This window comes from Salpingoeca rosetta, assembly GCF_000188695.1.
Source record: "Salpingoeca rosetta unplaced genomic scaffold supercont1.7, whole genome shotgun sequence".
NCBI lineage: Eukaryota > Choanoflagellata > Craspedida > Salpingoecidae > Salpingoeca > Salpingoeca rosetta.
Window position 1 is genome coordinate 803,194 of NW_004754927.1, and position 1,757 is coordinate 804,950.

The window sequence follows — 1,757 nt, forward strand, 5'->3', positions numbered from 1 at the left end:
GTGTGTGTGTGTGTGTTAGGTGGGCTCTGCCTGGCTCGTGCGCGCACACACGTGTGTGTAAGCATGTCTGCCAATGGACGTCGCGCGTGTGTATATAACCCACTCTCTACATGCTGCCATCACTGACAGAGCGTGTTTGCTTGCAAGGAGCCCGTGCGCGCGTACTCTCTCTCTATGTAAGTGGTCGGTGGTGACTGCATTTGTGTATGTGCTCGCTAGTGAGAAAGGCGGATGCTCGTGCCGCTCCCGCTGATGATGATGACAGCACCCGCTGTCACTACACACGCGCACACACACACACACACACACACACACACACACACACACACACACGCACGCACGCACGCAGGTTTGACGAGCGCTTTGACGAGCTGGAGGGCGAAGAATCTCTGTGACGGGCGCCGTGCATACGGGCGGTGTGGACACCGAATAGCGAAAGGGGGGGGGGAGGGAAGAAGGGTGATCATGTAGCACTTGTATCCATGGTATGTGTGTGTGTGTGTGTGTGTGTGTGTGTGCTCTGTGGTGGATGACGGTATTCTGTACGAACGTGATGGTGGCAACTGCAGGCAGCGTGTGCGTGTGATGGGAGCTGACACATGAGAGAGATGGTAGTCATGAGCGCTGTAATTGCAGCAGACGGCTGAGGAGACAGAGAGGGAGCGAAGAGTGGGGGTTCTTGCATTAAATGAATCGACGACACACAGCAACAGAAGGACGCAGATGACAATGGCGGATTCTGTGTGTATGTGTGTGTATGTGTGTGTGTGTGTGTGTGTGTGTGTGTGTGTGTGTGTGTACAGATACGACACGACAATGGGTGTGTGTGTGTGTGTGTGTGTGTGTGTGTGTGTGTGTGTGTGTGTGTGTGTGTGTGTGTGTGTGCGTGAATGCGAACGGAACTTGCTCGCTCACTCGCTCACTCCTCACTCATTATGTGCCGTGCACATTCCTCTTCCCCCACCCCCAACCACAGGTGCGCTGATCTGAGGACGTGCACGGAGACGCAATACGAGGATGCAGCGCCAACGGCGACAACAGACAGAGGTGATGAGCGCGCGTGCGAATGGCTGTGGAATGTGATTTGCGTTGTGTCCTGTGTCTTGTTGAGTTGCGCTGATCGCTGCTGGAACTCTTCTGATTGCACACATGGCGGTGCTCACACCCATATCTATCGCCTCTCCTGCTTGCGATCCCTTGTCTGCCACTGCCACTGCCACTGATGGATTGCCTTGCGTTGTCTCACCTACTCCCTTCCCCCGTGCTTGTCTACAGTGTGCCGCGCGCGCTCTGAGCTGCACACCTTCCGCGTGTGGATGAATGCGAGCTACGTGGAGTATGCGCTTGCCTCGCCATCCCACGAACTGGAATCGGCGCTCGAGTCCACCTTGCGGGAGCGCGTGGCGGCTGTGCGCGGATACGTCGAAGTTGTGCTGGAAGAAAATTCCGTTCTCGCTGAAGACCGGACAGTTGCCAATGTGTCCGCGCGCTCCGTGGCCGCACGTGCCCAGGTGGAGGCGCTGGGCGAGTTTGAGGTTGAGGTTCAAGGCACAGCCATCCTCTCTGTGCTGTACACGGAGGACGAGGCCATTGCGGCGGCAAAGCAGGCGTACCTGGCAGCCCTCGGGGATGGGGAGGCGGCTGCCCGCGCTGCTGCGGAACAGGCATACGAGAACGCACACGGCATGCGCAACTTCACCACCGCCTGGCGTCGTTTGTGAGTGAATGAGCGATGCTCTGTGTGTGTGTGTGTGTGT

General features: G+C 57.3%; 1 protein-coding gene across 1 annotated transcript; it reads left to right on the forward strand.

Moving 5' to 3' along the window:
* Nucleotides 1–729: 729 nt before the first annotated feature.
* PTSG_03205 (uncharacterized protein) lies at nucleotides 730–1,721 on the forward strand (the record flags this gene model as incomplete). Its single annotated transcript, XM_004995732.1, has 3 exons — nucleotides 730–749; nucleotides 977–1,047; nucleotides 1,276–1,721. 3 exons carry the CDS (start codon nucleotides 730–732, stop codon nucleotides 1,719–1,721), a joined length of 537 nt encoding a protein of 178 aa, XP_004995789.1.
* Between the last annotated feature and the right edge of the window lie 36 nt (nucleotides 1,722–1,757).